The sequence below is a fragment of the Moschus berezovskii genome, chromosome 4, assembly GCF_049115385.1.
Source record: "Moschus berezovskii isolate FMDL1 chromosome 4, NW_MosBer_1.0, whole genome shotgun sequence".
In the NCBI taxonomy this organism is placed as follows: Eukaryota; Metazoa; Chordata; class Mammalia; order Artiodactyla; family Moschidae; genus Moschus; species Moschus berezovskii.
Window position 1 is genome coordinate 92,989,227 of NC_142463.1, and position 19,972 is coordinate 93,009,198.

A 19,972-nucleotide genomic window follows, 5' to 3' on the forward strand; every position below is an offset into this window, starting at 1 on the left:
GATTGAGTGTTCAGTTACAGACTTTTCCTCTCCTAAGCTGTATTTTTAAGATTTATAGATCTGTTTTTAAGTTTCATAAATCAATTTGACTTATAAGTCCCTTAAAAGTCAAAGAATAATCTTAGCACTTTGAAGCAAAGGCTAAGTAAAAATGCAATTATGAACAATCTTTTTTTCTCATTTGTTTAACAGCTGCATTAATCCCAAATAGATGTTTTCCATACTCTTGAAATGTCAAGTTTCTGTGAAACTTTCTTAAAACAAAAGGCAGAAGTTCGTATACAATTCAGTAATATAGATAATTCTCCATTGTCTCTGTGAGCTAATGTTTCTGTTGGCCTTCTGGTAATTCCATAGCCACCTGCCTATTTAGGATATTTGTACTTTAAAAAAACAAAACAAAACAAATTTCCTGGAACTACATCAAAGAGGGAAGTGTAATATTCCATCCCCTTAACGAAAGTTTTTTTTGGTTTATTGAAATAAGGACATTCATGATGACCGCTATATCCAATATATTTTATTATTAATTATTATTCAAAGAATGCCAATCTATATAATTTGTTAATCTTTTATCACTGACGTTTTATTGATGTTTGTAATATTTTTTCCCAACATCAGAGAAATGTGATGACATGTTTGAATAGTTTTCATACTTTAAATAAAATATTCCATTTATGAAATTGTACTTCACCCTTTTCTTTGCAACTGTTCATCTCAGTGTTGCATCCAGAGTCCCTGTAGAAGTTGAGGGTGAAGATTAGGAAGCAGTTCTTACTCTGATAAATCTGTCATTCTTTAACTCTTTCTGCTTTAACGATTCTCTCAGTCTTAGGATCTTGTGGGCCCTTGAAACAGGAATTGAATTCATTTGCCCTGTTGAGAGTCCCTCATGCTGTAATTTGTGATCCATGATTTTCATTATGGCTTTGTCTTTAATTGCATCTAATTCGGTGGCTGTTGCTTTTATAGATTGGTAGATTAAAACTCAATGTGAGTTTTTAGCATTTCTTAGTTATCTCTCTGAGTCATGCCGTATTTTATAGTAAAGCTTCAAAAACTTTTTTAAACCTTGAATTTAAAAAGTGTTTACTCAGATTGTCTTCTTTAATAAAACAGGCATTATCCTTTATCTAGATTAAATCTGTTTTTGAAAATATGTTGGATAGCAGGTTTTGAAGTCTATATAATTTATTTTAAGTAGAAAAAAATGATTCGTTCTCTGTCTAGTCAAAACCCTAGCCAAACCTCCACAAACATCACTAAACACTTTCAAGCACTTATGTAACAATCCACCAAAGCTTTTGTATAGTGATTATTACAATGCGATCAAAACACTTTTTTATCTAGTTTTCAAAAATATTTAATAAACTCGTAATTGGGTATGATTTTGTTCAATAAGCAATGTGACTGTACAGTACTGATTATGAATTGGGTTTTTCTTTTACCCAGCAATGAATAAGTACTGTAATAAAAAAAATGAAATAATATGAATCCATCTAAATTGGACTTTGGTTGGTGGGACCACTAAATGTACTGACAGAAGCAGCCTTAGACCACAGATTGTTCAGTGTTATCCTTGTAAATATCGTTCAGGTTTTCTGCTTTGATCACAAGGTTTCCCTCTTCCTCAGTATCTATTTTTGACAATGCAAAACCGGGACTTTTTGGTTTGTGTTTATTAGTTTAGAACATGAATGTTATCTCCAAACTTTAGAAGCACTCTGATTTCCTGCTTATTTTAGTACTCTCTCATACAGGTTATGTTTATTTATTTATGTGAGAAAAAAGAGGATTAGAAATGCTATGTCATGAAATAACAGTTGAAAAAATGAACCGATCTGTAGTAACCTTTTAAATTATCTAATTTGGCCATAACTATATTGTTTGAAGTAAAGTGTATATTTTAATCAACCAGTCATTTCTTATGACTGTAAGATAATCTGTTTTGTTTTAGCGTTGCTCTTTTTGAGTTACTGAAATCTTATCTAATGAAAAGTGTTTGTATTGCTTTGATAATCATTTTAAGTTCAACCATTATTACAAATTCACTGCTACCAGATTTCTGCAGCTCCCTATTTTTCTGTTAATATTTCTTTGATACTCCTAATATTCTTTTTAATCTCCCATTTTCCCCACAAATAAGGAAGAAACCTTTCATTCTTACTCATTTATGTGGTATCTAGGAGTCAAACAAATGGACAGAGAATGCCTGTTGCCTGTTCCATCTAGTGATAGGCAGCAGGTTCTGAATAGGACCCATTTGGCCTATTAGAGATGAGAAAGATGGACTTGTGGGCGGAATATAGTTTGAGAGCGAGAAGGGTGGCTGAGTTTGGGTCCAAGATGATGAGAGCCGGAACATGTCGGGCTTGCTCGGCCCTGTTTAGAAGTTTGAATTATATTTCAAGAGCAGCAAGAAGTCATTGCTGCTGCTGCTGCTGCTGCTAAGTCACTTCAGTCGTGTCCGACGCTGTGTGACCCCATAGACGGAAGCCCACCAGGCTCCCCCGTCCCTGGAATTCTCCAGGCAAGAACACTGGAGTGGGTTGCCATTTCCTTCTCCAATGTGTGAAAGTGAAAAGTGAAAGTGAAGTCGCTCAGTCGTGTCCGACCCTTAGCGACCCCACGGACTGCAGCCTACCAGGCTGCTCCATCCATGGGATTTTCTAGGCAAGAGTACTGGAGTGGCTTGCCATTGCCTTCTCCGAAGAAGTCATTAGGTGGCTCTAAACAGAGTAGCATTTATCTGACTTATGTTTTAAAATCTCATTCTGGCTTCTTTGGGAATGGTGGAAGCAGGAAGGAACCAAAAATGGGTGCAGGGGCATGGATTAGAAGGCTTTTGCAGAATTCCAGGTGTGAAATCATGGTGGATTAGCTTAGGGTGGTAGCAATGGAAATAGAAGTAGGCAGTTATGGGATATGTGTTGAAGGGAGAACTGACAAAAATTGCTAATTAATTGCATTGAGGGATAGAAGTGAAAAAAAGAAATTGAGGATGACTTCTAGGTTTGGGGCTTATTCTATTGAATTGTTGTTCTTGTTGTTCAGTGGACTGCCGCACGCCAGGCTTCCCTGTCCCTCACCATCTCCCAGAGTTTGCCCCAGTTCATGTCCTTTGAATCAGTGATGCCATCCAGCCATCTCATCTTCTGTCACCCTCTCCTCCTTCTGCCTTCAATCTTTCCCAGCGTCAGAGTGTTTTCCAGTTAATCAGCTGTTTGCATGAGGTGGCCAAAGTATTGGAGATTCAGCTTCCGCAGGATTGTGGTAATTTTCTAAGACAGAAGAGGTGATTTTCTAAGATTAGAGGAGAGAAATGTAATGGAAGAGGATAGAATTAAGAGTTCTGTTTTGGTCATCTGAAATTTGAGGTACTTATTTATCTGCAATATAGATGAAGGAGTTTGATGCATTTGGAGTCTGGTGGAGTTAGGTCGGGGATAGAGACGTGATAAGAATTTGGAACTTACGTGTTTATGGATTGTACTTAAAGTCATGGGATTGAACGAAATTACCTTGGATATTTGTCGTATTCTCTGACCCATATCTCCTCCCTCTCTTGCCGTGTAAAATTATGCCCACATTGTATATTACAGGTGTGTGTTTTAATTATAGTACCTATAATAACTTGGTATAGTTATGTTATTTTGAATAAAATACTCCGATTTCTTTTATCCTATTTATGGCTAAATGGTTTAAGGGTATTGATTAACTAGCATTGATATTTAACTGGAGACCTAACAATTATTTACTTTGTCTTGTGTTTTTTTTGTTGTTGTTGTAGGAAAAGTCATTAATAAAGATTTGCGACATTACCTGAGTCTTCAGTTTCAGAAAGGATCAATTGACCATAAACTGCAGCAAGTGATCAGAGATAATCTCTACTTGAGAACCATTCCATGTAAGTATAAGATAGAATCAAAGAAATGTGGCCGAGATATCTTTATTTAATCAAATATCTAGAAATAATTCTCTAGAGAATCTCATATGAAATTGTGAAGATTAAGTTGGGGCACTGGAATGAAACAAAAATTGGATAAAGAGAAAATTTTTCAGAGGACTTTCAAGGGTTTGGTTTTTAAAAATAGAAAAACTAGCAGATTCTATATTGTGACCTTTAAAAAATTCATTAGACTTTAAGAATTTAATGATATTAAATGTACTGTTGCTAACTAGATTTTTTCCCTATAAATCAATTTCTAAAGCCTATGCAGTTAAGACTCTTTTGCTCTCCATGCTTGTATACTGAGAACAAACATTTTATATTAATTATTAGGATATTACTGATTTTAAAATCTGCCCTTTCCCCAAAGGAAAACAGGAGGAAGTGTGCAGTGCCTGCCACCTTTGAATTTTTACCTAGATGTTGGTGTATCCTTTCCAGTTTTAATAGTTTTCATAGGAGCTGATTGTTGTTATAATTGTGTTTTTGGCTTTTGTTTTAAAGCACATAATAAATCATGTAAGCTTGGTTTAATTAATGTAGGTCTGGGGAAGAAGAAATGCAGTAAACAATAAAAGGGCCTAAAAGGACATTCTGATTTGTTGTACTTCTCAGTATATTTGTAACTCCTTGTGGATACTAGCTTTTACACCGTCTCTGAAATTCTTTATATCTTTATCTTGTTATTTAATCTCACACAATGTCCAGTTCATCACCAAGCCTTCCTAATTATGCTTCTGAAATACCTATCTCTGCGCTATCATAGACCCTCCCTCTTTCTTACTTAAACAACAACAAAAATTTGCCATTATGTAGTTGCAAAGAACTAAGTAAAACTGACTTCAGAATCTTGATTCTAGCATAATAGTAGTTGGTTCACTTGGGCAGATTACTTAAACTTCCTAAGGTATCAGAATCTCCATGTATAAAATATGAAATCATAAGGCTCGCTTCATATAGCTATTAGAATTAAAGTGAGAGTATAGTTGTAAACCACTTGATCTGGAGTAGGTACTCAAGCAGTGTCCCCTTGCCCCATTCTAACTGTATCCCCTGCCTCCCATGTCACCTCAGTCTAGTCTGTCTTTAAAGTATACGTCTTATTTATTTTCTTTGTTTTTTAAACTTTAATTTCAAACTTTTAATCATTTTTCTGGTTAAAGTTAATAACACTATTGTATTATGAGGTTTATAAGATATATAGAAGTATATAAAATGAAATTATTTGCAAACACAAGTAACAGAAAAACAAGCTGAACTATAGTGACTCATACCTTGGGCACATCTGATTCTTGCACATCTGTAGTTTATCCTTCAGAGAGTCCTATTTACCACGAGTCTAGACTTCTTAACATGGTATAAACATTTTTTGTTTTAAAATATGACCCCTTATCTATGCTATCCTCCTATAAATCTACCTTATCAGATTGCAGAATTGCAAGTCCTGCCTTTTTTGCACTTGCCTGATAAATCTTTTTATTCTTTTATCTTTCTGAATCTTTTCTGCTTCCCTGGTGGCTCAGAAGGTAAAGAATTTGCCAAAAAGAATAAATCTTACTATTCTTTTATCTTTCTGAATCTGTGTTTAATAAATATTGTTGAACTTTGTACCCAGTGTGAAACTTTATACTTACTGACTTGATCAGTACCTTTCATCTCAGTTTTGTCATGTTTTGGTATTTTGTAGCCAGTGTGAAACTTTATATTTATTGATGTGATATCTTTAGCCCCAGTTTTGTCATGTTTTTCTGTTTTACCTATACGCATGGGTGCGTGCTATGTCATTTTAGTCATGTCTGGCTCTTTGTGACCCCATGGAGTATAGACTGCCAGGCTCCTCAGTCCATGGGATTCTCCAGGCATGAATACTGGAGTGGTTGCCATGCCCTCTTCTAGGGGAGCTTCCTGATCCAGGGTTCTCTTGCTTGGCAGGCAGGTTCTTTACCGCTAGCACCACCTGGGAATCCCCATTTTACCTATATACAAGTCTTACACAAAAAAGCCTTTAACTGTGTAATTTATTTTATTTGATCTCTCTTTTTAGGAAGAGTTATATCTATTCTAATGGCTACCTTTATATAGTACTCTGTTCCTTCTCCCTTTTATTTGGTCCTACTGTGAGCAATACTAAAATTATATAGTCATTTCTTCTTCATCCTTCCTTCTCCCTCTCCCTTCCTTCTCCCTCTCCCATCATCTGACCTGAGGTACTTACTATCTTTTATTCCCACAAATATAAGGTAATCAGCAAGCTTACTCTCCTTTGCATATTCTTTCCGTGTCCTCCCTGTTTTTTGATCCTGGATCTGTATCTATATTGGTAATGCAAACAACCATTATGTACTGTACTCTCCCCTTTAAAATCATTTATTCTCCATTCTATGCTTAGATACATGTTTAACCAAACTACCAACCCTATGTTGCCGTTTCGTCAGTAATTCTGGTTGTCTGAAGTTTGTTCTCTACCAGGTTTCCGTGAAGGATTCACAGAATCATTATATCAATTGTCTGTAATCTTTATACTTTGAAAGTTTGTGTGGATGGATATGAGATTTTTGGCTCATAACTTCTTGCCGTGTCTTAATTATCTAATTTTCTTTTGTCATAAAGTGTTGCTCTTAAAAAAAAAAAATCTGAACACAATCTGAGCTTTATTCCTTTATAAGTAACTGGGTATTTTGCCCACATGGAGTTTCTCAGGGCAGCATTTTTAGTTTCTTAGTTCTAGAGCTTCCTCTTTCCTTGTTAAAGCAAGTTAATAAAAATATGTACTTGTACTTTCTGCTTCCCTCTGCCACTTTTACTTGAATCTTCTTTTCAACTTACATTTATTGTCCTAGTTTTGCAGTTTCTCCCCAGTGTGAGGTTTTGCCCTAGAAAGGAGCTCTAGTTTATTTGTTTTAATTCATAAGTTCCACACGGCTATAGTCATTTCAGATCCTAATAGGAACTTCTGACTTACACATTGAACTGTCTAAAACCCTTCCAAGAATCTAGAAGCCCTTATGCCTCAGTAGCAGTTAGCAAATTGGATGGTCACATCTGGTCTCTAAATGTGATTCTTTACTAAAAGATAACAGATCTTTCTGGAGAAAATTCTGATTCCTAGCCTAGAGTAAGGAAAGTGCAAGGTGAGGTTGGAACGTCCAGTTGTATTGGAAAATATTAAAAAATTTGGGGGACATACCAGAGGAACATTTAGGAGAAAAGCCACCTAGTAGGGGTGGCCACTGACAAAACCTGAGACAATTTAAACAACGAAATTAATGAGAGAAAGACACTTCTACTGTTGTCAGACATTTCACAGAGCACAACTGTGATCCCTAAGAGAATAGGAAGGAGACTGCACACAAAAGAATCCTGTAATTTCATCAGCTTTCTGCCTGGAGGCACTTTTGAGGCTATAACACATGGAAGAAGAGCCTGGGCTGAGTTTAGTAGACTCTGAGTTGAGGGTACAGAAATATGTGTTCAAGAATTCTGAGATGTTAGGAATTTGCAGGGCTCAGTATCAGAGAAGAGATATAAAGAAAGCTCAGGCAAACTGCATTGGTGCCTTCTTGGATTTATTGCTGAATACTAAGCTGAGAACATGACTTCACAAAGCAGGCAAAGAACTCTGTTAGCTGTAAAGTGAACAATTCCCAGAGCTTACACAGGGCCAAGAGTAATCTGAGTTCTAACCAACCTGAGTAGAGAGACCCCATAAGGGTCATGGCTTACTAGTAGTGTTAAAGAGGCCATAGATTTAGACCCACTTTAACAAAGTTTAATTTAAAAAGTCCCAGAAGGATCAAGTGAATATGCATGTAACTTATCTAGTTAGCAAAAATAAAGGAAGAGAGGGAGGAAAAGGGAAAAAAATAAGAACTCTTTAAAGGAAAACAAAAAAAATCTAGACTCTGAATAGCATCATATTCATAATGTCTAGTGTCTAATAAAAAATTACTAGGCATAAAAACAAAAAAAATGTGACTCATAATTAAAATTGAGCTGATTAAAGAAAAAAAACACACAAATGACACAGATAATGACCATATCAAAAATTTTAAAGTTATCTCATAAATATGCTCAAGGATTTAAAGGACAAAACGAACAGAATGAAGAGAAAACAAGATACATATATTTAAAAGGAACTATATGGAACTTAAAAAACTCACTGGATGAGTTTAATATAGCAGATTAGGAACTGCAACAGGAAAGATCGGTGAACTGGAAGACCTAACAATATAAATTAATCAAACAGAAACATGGAGAGGAAACAGAATACAAAAGTGAACTTTTAAAAAGCAGTCAAACAGTGAGAGAGACAGGGACAGTTCTACTTTTGCCCCAAAGCACTTCCTCATACTGGGTTTACCCTCTTATCGTAAATAATTGGGCAAGATATCTATAATATCTGTTTTCAGACCTTGGATTACAGACAGAACAGGACGGTGATCTCTTCATATTGACCTATGGCATGCTATCAAGCCAAAGTAGGGGAAGCAGAACAAATATCTGAAATGTTTCCAGGTTTAATGAAAACTATAAACCAGTAGATCTAAGAGTATCAACAAACCTCCAGCAGTAGAAATATTAAAAAAAAAAAAAGAGTCAATGTATATTGTAATCTAATTGCTGAAAACCAGTGATAAAGAGAAAATATGAAAGATAGACTGAAAAAAAGATCATCCAAGGGAATATAGATTGATCACAGACTTATCAACAGAAACAGTACAAGCTGGAAGCCAATCAAATGTTATCTTCAAAATGCTGGAAGGAAAAAGATGCCAACCTAGATTTGTATAAAGTAAAACTATTCTTAAAAATAAAAAAAAGATAAATTTTTGAGACAAAAAGAAGGATGAGGGAATTTTTCTCCAGTAGACTTGTACTATAAAAATTAGTAAAGAAAATTCTTCAGATGGCGTGGAAATGATATCAGAATGAGAACTAAAAGGAAAATTGAAAACTTCATAATCACATTCAAGATATCAATACCTGCTTTAGAGAAAGTAAGCAAAAAATTAACAAGATAATAACATGAATAACACTTTCAGCCAACTTGACCTAACTGTTACTTGTTAGAGCATGCCATCGAACAACACAGGAATATACATTCTTTAGTGCATGTGGGACATAGGCAGATATAGATCATATTCTGGACCATTAAACAAGATCAGTACATTTAAGAGGATTTCAATCATGTAAAATATGTTCTCTGATCTTAATGGAATTAAATTAGAAATCATTTACAGAAAGATATATAGAAAATCTCCAAATATTTGGAAATTAAATTGCTACACTTCTAACTGATTTGTGAGTTAAAGAATAAGCCACAAGAAAAATTACAAAGTATCACACATTTCATTACAGTGTATCCATTTGTGGGGTGTTGCTAGAGCAGTATTTAGAGGGAAATTTATAGTAATGAATACTTACATTAGAAAATAATAAAGATCTCTATCAATGATCTAAATTTCTACCTTAAGAGCAAAGTAAACCCAAATTAAGTAGCAGGAAGGAAGTAATTAAAAGCAGAAATCAATAGATAATAGAGAAACAATAGAGAGAAATCTGTGAAATTCAGAGCTGCTTCTTAAAGGTTAATAGAAGTGATAAACATTATTGGGAATGAGAGATAGTATCACTGAAAATCCTACGGAGGTTAAGTGGATAATAAGAAATTTTCTAAACTACTTATGCCAGTAAACTCAACAACTCATATAAAATGTATAAATCCCTTGGAAAAGAAAAATTACCAATGCTCACTCAGGAAGAAATAGAAGAACTGAACAGCCTTGTATCTATTAAATAAATTAAATTTGTAGTTTTTAATTTTCATGTAGAGAAAACTTTAGGCCCAGATGGTACTGGTAAATTGTTCCAAATATTTAAAGAAGAAATAATGCCAATTCTATACAGCTTCTTCTGAAAATTAGAACATTTCCCAGTCTCACTCCGTGATCTGAGCATTATCCTGATTCTAAAGCCAGATGAAAACATTGAGTATTAGACCAAAATTTTTCATGAACATAGGCTCAAAATCCTTTATTGTAGCAAATCAGTACATAGCAATATAGAACAAGGATAACACATTTTGACCAAGTGAGATTTGTCCCAGGAATGCAAGGTTGGTATAACATGTGAAGATTAATATAGTAACCAACTAGAAAAGCCATATGATCTTCTCCATAGGTGCTGAAAAAACATTTGACAAAAATTCAACTTAAGTTCATGATGTAATCTCTCAGAAAACTAGCCTGCCAGTTTATTACTCACAGCCTCTTGGCTTCAAATCTACTCTTTTTGCCTACTTATGATATTGTCACATTTTCTCCTTACCATCTGGCACAATGTTGAGCTTTGTCAGTAGAAGGTGTAGGAAGGATACTGGGGAAAAAAAGAGTTCTTTTCCTGGCTTCAGTGTGCCTTTTTCTTTTTGCTTCTGCCTGCAAAAAGATACTCAGTTTCAGCAGCACTCTAGCAGTCAGCTACCCAGGGACAAGTTCAGTGGTTCACATGGGGTAGGGAGGGGAGTGAGGGGTGGGAGTGGGGGGAGTCCCATCAGTGAGTTCAGGAACACGCTCACATAGGTGGCTTCATAAATTCCACCAATGTGCCAGCTGAGTTCCTCACAGTTTCCTGATGAGTTCTGTGGGGAACCCAGCAGGCTCCCCAGATTTCAGCAAAATCTCTTGCAATTGTTTTTCCAGTGGGTTTCCAGCAAGCCCAGCCAGTTTCCCAGATGATTTTCTAGTAAGTCCAAAACACCCCGCTACATGTCCCTTCCACTCAAGGAAGTTTGCTAGTGAATTTTATTGGTGCTCCATCAGACCCTGCCCACCAGCCTCAACTCACTGATGGTGAACCAGCTCTGTCCCAAGGCAACCCAGCATACTTCTCTACCATCCAGTGGGCTCCTACGCACCTTCTCCAAAAAAGTCTGAATCTCAGATTTTGAGAGCGTCTCTTTCTTCCAAGTTTTTTCCTTACTTGGGTATTCTTGTTCAGCTCTAGGATGATACTCTTTAGAATTCTCTTTTATTCGGCCTTAGTTAATTCTTTATAAATAGTTAATAATTCTTTACGTTAGGTTGTCCTTGTTCAAGTTACCATCTAGTTTCTTCCTCCTGCTTGGACCCTGGCTGATATAGGATTGGTACTGGTAGCGGTCCCAGGAGACAGATGCTCCAAGAAGGGATTTTAAGATTGCTTTTGGATGTGTACTTGGACTTGAGCACAGAGCCAGATTCCTTAATTTGTGACAAGTGATATCATCATTTAATCTTAGTATAACCTGTGGCTGATTGTGACAAAGTACCAGCTGAGCCAAGTACCTTGTGAACCCTAATGACTGCTACACTTGACCATTAGAGTAGTAATAATGGCTCTGAACAGTGAGGTGTAGAATGGCTTCTCCTGAGTGCACAAAGTGCTTAAAGAGAGAAAATGAAAGCATAAAATCAAATGGTTTAATATTATTTTAATATATTAAAAATTAATATAACAAGATTTTGATAACATTTTTAAATGGTCTCAGTCTGATACAGGCATTTGCTAACCAAAAAGTCTTAAAAGAATGAACACTAACACAAAATAAATGCCGAATAAAAATCATCTAAAAGTCTGAAAGATAATACTACACATATTTAATATTTGAATTTTGCACTCCTGAAATGAAAATTTGAAGCACACAAAGTATCAGTTGCATTTTCTGATCGCCTTGATCTTTGGTAACAAATATTCAGACTTAGGAAAAAATATTTCATTTTGCACTGGTCATTCATATAAGCTTGTTTCCTTTTTTAATGCTGAAAGTGCTTGTTTTCTTGCCCTGATTGTTTGTTTTTGCCATTGAAGTCTATGTTGCTTTTACTTCAGATTGTAGGCTAGTTTCTGATTTCAGGCTGAAGTGTTCTACAACAGCATTCACTTCTTGCACTTCTCTTATTTACAAAGCTCTGCAAGTCATAGCAAATATCAAATGGAGGAAAATATCAGAGAACATTGTTGAATAGTGTTCACATAACATTCAGATGCCCTGACCAATGTTAAAAACGTTATACAGAATCATGTTGAGGCTGCCAACTTAGGGTCTTATCTGGCCTTCAGTATTATATTTGCGAGAACAACCCACTGTTATCAACAGAGCCCCGACCACACACTTGCAGCATGGGAACAGCTGCAGGTAAGACTGATGGATAGATTGTGACTGCTGCTCTCCCCTTTGCTTCTGTCCTAGTCCCTGGAAATATTAGCTTTAACATTTCATTCTGCTTTCAGTGTTTCCTGCTCTTGCTTTCAATTGATATCAATAGATTCTTTCAAACCAGTAACATCTCTATGTTAAATTATTAAGCTTTAATTCTCACAGTAGAGCTACATTTTTTTTCCAAATTATTAAGCTTTAATTCTCACAGTAGAACTACATTTTTTTTCCTCTTCATTTTCCCCTTCAACTCATTTTTCTTGGGATTTAGAAAATGTACGTCTGTCAGGAAGCTCCAGAAAGGAATTCCTACATGGAAACAATAATGTAAAACAGCTACAGCTCTTATATATTGTTTGTGGGAATGCAAAGTAGTATGTCTACTTTTGACTTTTTCTTATAAAGTTAAGCATACACTTATCATATGACCCAGCAACTCTACTCTTAGGTATTAACCCAACATAAATTGAAATACAAATCTACCCAAAGACTTGTAAATGTACAGCAGCTATTTATATAGTGTCTAAAATCTTGACTCATTGGAAAAGACCCTGATGCTGGGAGGTATTGGGGGCAGGAGGAGACTGAACTGGAAATCTGGAAACAACCTAAATGTCCACCAGTGGTGAATGCATAATCAAATTTTTCTATGCAGTGGAATTGGAATACCACTCAGTAATAAAAGAATATTGAACAACAAACTGGATGAATCTCAAAAGCATCACGCAAAGTGAAAGAAGCCAGACACAAACTGCTACTGAAATCAAATTAATGTGTGATTTCATTTATGTGAGAATCTATTAAAGGCAGAACTGTAGTGACAACAGATCAGTGGCTGTCATAGGGTGGGAGACTGCACAAGGGCACAAGGAGACTTTTGGGGGTGATGGTTCCCAAAATTCATAGAATTCTATCACTAGAATTAGTGAATTGTATTATAGGTAAATTAGTATTAGTCAATTTTATTATAGATAAATTATTGTAAAGTGACCAAATAAACTCCCATAATTTTATTCTTTCATACTGTCAACAATTAAAAAATGAAAATTTGTAGAAAAATACCATGTATAGCATAAAACTAGCATAAAAAGAGTTGAAATACCTAATTCACCTCTTAAGTATAAAGGGTAAAGATCTCTATAAGGTAAAATTAATGGACACTAAGGAAGATATAAATATTTTGACAGAGATTTCTTGTTCATGGAGTAAAGACAATATGGTAAAGATTTTAGTTCTCAAATTGATCAATAGATTCAATCTAATTCAATAAAAATTTCAGCATTTTTAGCCTATCTGATTCTAGAATTTGTATAGAAAGGCTATGAATAGGAAAAAAAACAAGGTAAGTGAACTTTTTCTGTTATATCTCAAGATTTATCACAGCAGTATAGTAATTACAGCACTGTGATAAAGGTGCAGGAATGGTCAGTGGGGAAATGGGATGTAGACACTCAGTCTTATGTGGGCATTTCTGTATAGGATTCCTGTGACAGGAGTGCCATGGCCGCTTAGAGGAGAAAATACTTATATTTTCAATAAATCTTGAATAAGCATTTGGGGGAAAAAAAAGAAATTGGGATACTCCAGTTCAGTTCAGTCGCTCAGTCGTGTCTGACTCTCTGCGACCCCATGAATCACAGCACGCCAGGCCTCCCTGTCCATCACCAAATCCCGGAGTTCACTCAAACTCATGTCCATCGAGTCGGTGATGCCATCCAGCCATCTCATTCTCTGTCATTCCCGTCTCCTCCCACCCCCAATCCCTCCCAGCATCAGACTCTTTTCCAGTGAGTCAACTCATCGCCAAAGTATTGGAGTTTACTTCCCATCAAACCAAAAAAAAAAAAACTTTAGTTCATTAAAGTACTGTGTGTGAAAGGCAAAGCTGTAATGCTTTTTTAAAAAGAATGTAGAATACCTCCATGGCCTTGGAAAGGATTTCTAAAGCAGAACACAAAACCATTAGCTCTAAAGGAAAGCATTGATAAATCTGACTACATTAAAATGAAAAACTTCTATCATCAAAGGACCGTTTATTTGAAAAAAAAAAAAAAAGGTGAAAGGAAATCACAGTGAGAGAAGATACTGCCTGTTTTGCAACATTTGTTTCAATAATGCAGGTAAGTAGGTAGGAGAATGATGTCAACTGAACTGAGAAGTAACATTGGTTCTTGTTTCATTTTCTCTAGCCAATCTTGTGTATCATCAAGTAGCAGCAAGTAAACACAGAATATACAAACATAGCTGAATGTTGCTTTTTTTTTTTTTTACTGTGTATGATGCCTGTTCACCTCAATTTGGCCTCTTTTCTCAGTTTGAACTTGTACTTTATCTTAAAATTATTGATGTACCTTTTGCCTTGTGTTTATTATTCGGTGTCCTCAACCTTCTGTACCTTTCTGTCAAGCTACCTTTTCATAGAAAATTTTAAAGATGAAGTATTTTATTTACTCTAGTATTTTTTTATTAGGAACATAACATCTACTAAATTGTATTAATATTTCTCATTGGGATTGTTATTGGCTTTACCAGTGCTCTGTTTACTGAATTGCAGTAGAGTTTGAGAGATCAACCCTATCCTATTTTCTCCATAAGCTTTTCTTATTTTCGGTGTATGATTTTGCAGAAAGCACTATTTGAAGAAAGCGTATTTCAAAGCATATTTCTGTAGCAGAAACACCCCATTTGCAACCACATATATCTGGCAAAAGACTACAGTGCTGAGACACAATTATTTCACATTTTAGCCTGTCTACAATTGGAATGCATCTTGCAATATGTGAAATATTTCAGTTATAATTGCCAGGTATTTTTTTTTTCTTTTTTAGGGTAAAATAATGGTATTTTAGAAGCTGTTGATTGCTTAGATTTGATGAAGTAATGTAGTATATAGAATGTAAAGAACTACGATTTCAAAAAGACAGGCAGCCCAATAGAGAAGTGGCAGACTTGAGCAGCCGCTTTACAACAGAAGAAATCTCTATGGCTGGTAAATATATGAAAAATAATGTTTAATCTTTTAAAATAGTTGCACATTAAGTACAACATGAGATACCTTTGTATACTTAACATGTTGGCAGAAGTTTAAAAACATAAGTATTGATGTGGATACAAAAGGATGCATGTGGTATGATTCTAACCCCATCAAGTTGCAAAGCAGGCAAAACTAAGCTGTGTTGCTCAGAAATGCATTACTTAGTCGCTAAAAACATTTTTAAAAAGAAAAGAAATCATTATCACAAATGTAAAGATGACGGTCACGTTGAGGGTGGAGGGAGGGAGAGATTTGTGATTGGAGACATACGAGGGGGCTTTTGGTATCCTAGTAATGTTCTGTTTCTTCATCTGGATGAGTTTGCTTTGTTATTGCTTATTACTACTGAACTTTATATATATGTTTTATGTGCTTTCCTGTACATTTCAGAATAAAACAGAAAAAGGAGGGAGTGATCAGTTATGTCAAAGTTGTTGATTTGCCAGGTTATGGACTGACACTTGACTATTGGGTTAAGCAAAGTGGAGACTTCTGATGCACAGATTGTCTCAGTGGGACCGGTTGGGGCAGTGATCTGATTGGAATGGACTCAAGAGAAAATGAGAGGAGAGGAATTGGACACTGAGTAAGAACTTGGAGGAATTTTTATGTAAAAAGGAGGAATATAATGTTGATTGGAGGGGATGTACAAAGCTTTACATTAAATGTATAGAGAGTATCGAGTAGAAAGGTAAATTTTCTGGAATGCTGAGGGCAGTGGAGTTGGATAGGGGAAGGTAGAAAACTTTTTATATGTATGAGTACATTATTTGAAGGGGAAGAAGTGAAAATTTATAATACATTTGTAAAGAGAACATTGAAGCTACTTTGTAAGTCTTGGAAGCATATATGCTAGAATCACACATTTTATGTTTATTAATGGAAAGAATCATGATCACCATCTTGCTCAGTGCCACTTTGCAGAAAGAGAACCAAGCCCGGAGGGATTAAGTGATTGCTCAAAATTTTACCACTAATAATTATCCTAGACTAAAAGGCAGAGTTGCTCCTGCCTCTGGGTCAGTGCTTTTTTTTTTTTTTTTTTTAATAAAATAGTATTATCCTTAGTATGATTTGCTTTTAAATTGGATTTTATGTAGTCATTATGTTTATAGTAGAGTTTATTTAGATAATATTTCAATTAGCCTTTGCCACATAACAGACTACCCTAGAACTTAATGGCTTAAAATAACTATCATGTATGATTTCTCATGATTTCATGAGTTTGCTGAGCTCATCTGAACCCATTCATGTGGCTGGTCATTGGCAGCTAAGCTGGCGTTAGAGAGGCTAAACTGGCCTCTCTCATATCTGGGCCTTAGTGCTGTTAATTGGATGAGACTCTCGCTCATCATTCAGTAGTCTTGTCTGGACATTTGTACATGGTGGTGGGACCATTCCAAGGAGGCAAAGACAGAGATCTAGACTCCTGAACTTGTACAACATCACACTAAGTTATTCAAAGCAAGCCATAAGTCCAGATCAGATTCAAAAGGTGAGGCAACAGGCTCCATCTCTTGATAGGAGGAGGTGCAAAATCCGTGGCCATGTTTTCCATCTATCACAGCTGCTAATCATAAATTTAACTGCTGAATTTACTTTCTAAGATTAACTTTTACCTAATGTGCAACTGAAAGCTGTTAATTTGGTGACTCTTAACAATGTAATTTTAATCAGTATATGAGAAACAAAAATTTGATATGAAAAAGTTAAAAGGGGAAGTTATGTTTTAGAGATTTTGTATCCTCTATGATGTAAAACAGGTAAAGAAATGCAACAGCCTTTGTTACTTAGAATGTTTGCTTAATCATTAGTTTCTGAGATTATTACCATTCATCATCATTGTGGGTTTTTTCACATTACAAAATATAATAGAATGTAAAAGCAATTAATAGCTTCCCATGAATTAGTTTATAATATGATAGCATATTTCCAGGGCCTGTGATGATTACATTTGTATAAAATTTTACTTAGTTTATCTGACAACTATCTCTATTGAGTCCCTGCTATGGGATTTACACTATGCAGAGACTTGGGGTATTGCTCTGAACCAAATAGATGAGGTTCCTGCATATTCCCATACCTAGATGGGGAAGTTCTCTAAAGAAACTTTCTCAGTCAGAAGCTGAAGGATGGGTAGGAGTTAACTGAGGTAAGAGGGAAAGGGAATAGGAAGTCTTCCAAGGAAAAGAATGGTTTGGCAAAGGCCTTGGAGATGAGCAAGTGTGAGGAACATTAAAAGAATTGAAAAAAAAAATTGATTATGGCTAAAGCCTAGAATGTGAAAGGGGTGAGGCAAGAAAGAAGCTGGAGAGGTAGAACCTGGATTTTATAGCAAGGATCATGGGAACCGTTTAGAGGTTTAGAGGTTTTTTGCTCAGATGGTTTTAGACAAGATTGCAGTTTGGTTAAGGTTTGTAGCTAGGATGAAGACAGAGTTGACCTCAGGAGTCCAACAATACAGCGCATTGATACTGATATGGATTAAGTGGATGTGAGAATGAAGACAAGTATATAAATCCTACAGGTATTTAGGAGATGGAATCAACCAGATTTGGTGACTAGGTGTAGAGTAAAAGGAAGAACCCAAGGTTACTGTCTTGGGTTTCTGGCTTGGAGTGCTGTTAATGAATAGGTAGCATAAATAGAGAAATAGGCTTGGGAAGGCCTCCTTGGCAGGACAATATCCTAACTCTGTTTCCAGGCTAACTACCTAGATATCTTATTTGTATTTTCTAGTATTCGAAGTGACATTTCCAATTTCAGTTAAAAAAATATTGATTCTTGTTCAGTGAAATTCAGTAAAGTACAGCAGTGCTGCCATAACTTGAATTTATATCCTGGATCTGAAAACGATTTTACTTTGGCATTGATTCCTTAATACTTTGAAATTTAGTGCTCAGTTGCTGTAGTGAATTTCATTAAGCAGTTTGCTTACTGCTTAATGTTTTGAAATTACTTGAAGAGAATAATGGCCAAGCAAAATTACATTTTGTGAATTCCTACCTTAAGCCCCGAGCCCTTTGTTAATGAGTCTAAAAATAATTATGTGATTAGTATTTGTTCAGATTTTTAAAGTGGAGTTTATTAATAAAAGAGTTTTTAAAAGTTGTTTCTCTCTTTTATTGTCTTACAACTCTAGTAAGTAGCACATTAGTTTACATTTCTGGTAAGGAAGGAAAAATATGTAAAGTAGTTACATGAACTTGAAGCCTTTCCTTGGTGGATTTACCTCTCCTTTAAATATTAAGCATGAGAATTAAGCTTTAACAGAAGAATTAACTGTTGAGTCTTGGAAAGTTAAGCTTTCTTGGGCACTAACATTTTCATCTTTGTAATTTTGAATTTCATAGCTATCTATGGATTTTATTAAAATATATTTACTCATCCTATAGTATTATCCTACTTTGACCTGGGAATGTTAATTTGCCTCAAATTCTCTTATCACTCTAGATACAATATATTCAATAGTGTTTCCCATGTGTTCTCTATAAACTGAATTTTCTATTATTTTCAATATTTTGTAAATTTAAAAGCACTTTACAACCTATTTTTTTTCTTTTTTTCTTTCCTTAGGTACTACAAGGGCCCCCAGGGATGGGGAAGTACCAGGGGTGGACTATAATTTCATTTCTGTTGAACAGTTCAAAGCACTGGAAGAGAGTGGAACATTATTAGAAAGTGGAACGTATGATGGTATGTCCCCAGATATTGACAACAGCAGCCCAGAAAACTGTCTCATTGATTGGAATTGTTTCAAATGGAATTTGATCAGTAAAATACCACTTTTTAAAAAAGTTTTTTCTGTTAGTCTTTGGGAGGTTTTTCTTTTGATTAGGCTATTTGTAATTTACTAATTGAGATTAAATGCATTCTGTGTTATTCTAAAGTTGATTGTAGACAGTATACTAAAATCATTAAAGCTAGCTAGTTTGCAGTATTTCATAATAATTCACATTCATTGTATTCATTCAAGCATTGGTGAGTTCTGTTTGTGGTTGGAAATAAAAATACCGCACCCTTTAAAAAATCTATCTATACTTTGGCTTTCTTGGAGAAAAGAGAATATAGATTTGAAGAGGAAAATAATAAAACCAGAAAAATTGGTTTTCTTTTCATAACTGTTTTCTCTACTTACTTGATTCTAGGGAGTACTGATTTAAGATCAATTTCAACTTTTGAATGATTCTTTGTTAAATCTTTTTTCTTTTCTTTATCTAACAGTTCTTCACTGGCAAACTTGTGCACTCCGATAGCACCCTGTACTTCTCCATCATTGCTTTATCATGCTATTATAATTGCCTTTTTCACAAGCTCTGTGAAAGCAGATGTCATGTCTTTCTTAGTATTATCTTCAGTTCCTAGAGGTAGCATTCAATAAGTATCTGATCATGAATTCATCATATCCAATTATGCATTTGTGCTACTGAAAAGAGTAAGTCTTCATAATTTCTCTTTTTAGCTTTAGCAAGAGCTCAGGATAGGGAAGTCTTCATTTACTTCCTTCTTTTTCTCAGCAGTTTCATCTAGTCTGTTACCAGTGAATCTTTTCTTCCTTTGTAGCATCTTTCACATTGCCTTCCTTTATACTTTCATCACCTCATTGTAGGCTCCCTGGACTGACTCGTGCTGGCTATGATAGTTGATCTCATGTGTTCCGATTTCTTCCCTCTCGCCAGTCTACCCCACTCATTGCTACCATACTAGTATTCCTTGTCAAGTGCAGTTCTGGTCCTTTCTCTTTCCTTCAGAATCTTTAATGATTTCCTCTTGCCTGCTAAGTTTGACCTAGCCA

The 19,972-nt window shown here is 35.3% G+C and overlaps 1 protein-coding gene across 4 annotated transcripts in view; it reads left to right on the forward strand.

The window, feature by feature from the left end:
* Nucleotides 1-19,972, forward strand: part of MAGI3 (membrane associated guanylate kinase, WW and PDZ domain containing 3) — a 263,400-nt gene that overhangs the window by 147,858 nt on the left and 95,570 nt on the right. For all 4 annotated transcript variants that reach the window (XM_055402961.2, XM_055402962.2, XM_055402964.2 and 1 more), the window contains exons 2-3: nt 3,791-3,907; nt 18,754-18,873. In XM_055402961.2, coding sequence (XP_055258936.2) covers nt 3,791-3,907; nt 18,754-18,873 — 237 coding nt within the window. The remainder of the gene's footprint in view (nt 1-3,790; nt 3,908-18,753; nt 18,874-19,972) is intronic.